Source organism: Telopea speciosissima, chromosome 2, assembly GCF_018873765.1.
Source record: "Telopea speciosissima isolate NSW1024214 ecotype Mountain lineage chromosome 2, Tspe_v1, whole genome shotgun sequence".
NCBI lineage: Eukaryota > Viridiplantae > Streptophyta > Magnoliopsida > Proteales > Proteaceae > Telopea > Telopea speciosissima.
Window position 1 is genome coordinate 28,705,440 of NC_057917.1, and position 1,695 is coordinate 28,707,134.

The 1,695-nt window shown below is 48.1% G+C and overlaps 1 protein-coding gene across 1 annotated transcript; it reads left to right on the forward strand.

The window, feature by feature from the left end:
• LOC122650622 lies at positions 1-1,317 on the forward strand. Its single transcript, XM_043844023.1, has one exon. It carries the CDS (start codon positions 1-3, stop codon positions 1,315-1,317), a length of 1,317 nt encoding a protein of 438 aa, XP_043699958.1.
• Positions 1,318-1,695: the final 378 nt, after the last annotated feature.

The window sequence follows — 1,695 nt, forward strand, 5'->3', positions numbered from 1 at the left end:
ATGTTGAAGAATTTGAAAGATGTGAGGAGTTTTCAATGGACGAAGGAATGCCAAAAAGCCTTTGAAGACCTCAATGCATACCTCGCCGATCCATCGCTATTGACGAGACCAGTACCTGAAAAGGAGTTGCTCCTGTACTTGGCAACATCACCGGTGGCTGTGAGCTCCAACTTAATAAGAGAAGAAGATGGAGTCCAAAGACTAGTGTACTATGTCAGTCACGTCCTGTTGGACGCAGAAATTCGATATCCCCAGATTGAGAAGCTCGCATTTACGCTGGTGAAAGCAGCCCGGAAGCTTAGGCTGTACTTCCAAGCCTACCTGATAGTGGTCATGACTGACCAACCTTTAAAAAAGGTACTCCACAAGCCTGATGTATCCGAAAGATTGACAACCTGGGCAATTGAGCTGAGCGAGTACCAGATCGAGTACAGGCCTAGAACGGATATGAAAGGCCAAGCTCTAGCGGACTTCGTAGCTGAATGTACGCAGAGCGAGAACGAGCTAGAGGAGGAGATCGTGCCGAAAGAAAAAATCAGCCCAGAGCCATCTTGGACAATGTTCGTGGATGGATCAAGTAACGCGAAAGTCAGGGGAGCAGGCTTCATCTTAACAAGCCCGGAAGGCTTCAAAATACTGTTCGCGCTATGCCTGCACTTTCCTGCCTCCAATAATGAGGTTGAGTACGAAGCGCTGATTGGGGGGCTACAAATCACAAAGGCTGTACAGGTCAGAAATCTAGCCGTACGGGCTGACTCACAGCTGGTCGTGAACCAAGTCAACAGGGATTATGAGGCCAAGGATGATCGGATGGCAGCATATTTGAAAGAAGTGAAACAGTTACTGAGCTTGTTCGAGAGCTTCGAGATAATCAGGGTTCCGTGTTGTAAAAACGAGAAGGCGGACGCACTTTCCCGTTTGTCTAAAGAAGAGCTAGCACAACTTGACAACTCAGTATATGTTGAACAACTTTATGGACCCGCTCATCTAGCTCGAGAGGTCACACAGGTCGAGGTCGAGCCCAGCTGGATGGACCCGATTGTCGCTTATCAGAAAGATGATGTCCTACCCCAAGATAAAATGGAGGCACAAAAGGTTCGAGGTCGTGCCGCCCGGTATACTCTAATAGAAGGAGAGCTTTACAAAAGGTCAATCACAGGCCTGTTGCTGAAATGTTTAACTCCCACACATGCCCCGAATGCCTTGACAGAGGTCCATCAAGGCATATGCGACAGTCACATGGGGGGACGCCACCTGGCCTATAAAGTACTGAGAGTTGGACTCTATTGGCCCAACATGCAGAAGGACGCCATCTAGTACATGAGAAGGTGCGAGCAATGCCAAAAGTTCACAGACATACCACGGCAGCCCGCTACGGAGTTGGCTTCTATACTTAGTACCATCCCCTTCGCCATGTGGGGAATGGATATACTGGGTAACTTCACCCCATCATCGGGGAGAAGAAAATATCTCGTGGTCGCTGTGGACTACTTCACCAAATGGGTAGAAGCTGAGCCTTTAGCCAAGATCACGCGGCAACAAATGGAGAAATTCTTTAGAGACAAGATTATCTACAGGTTTGGCTTGCCAAAAATTCTAGTGACGGACAACAGGAAACAATTTGACAACCAGCAGTTTGATACGTTCTGCGCCTAATACGACATTAAACATCGAACGACCTCAGTCGCATATCCT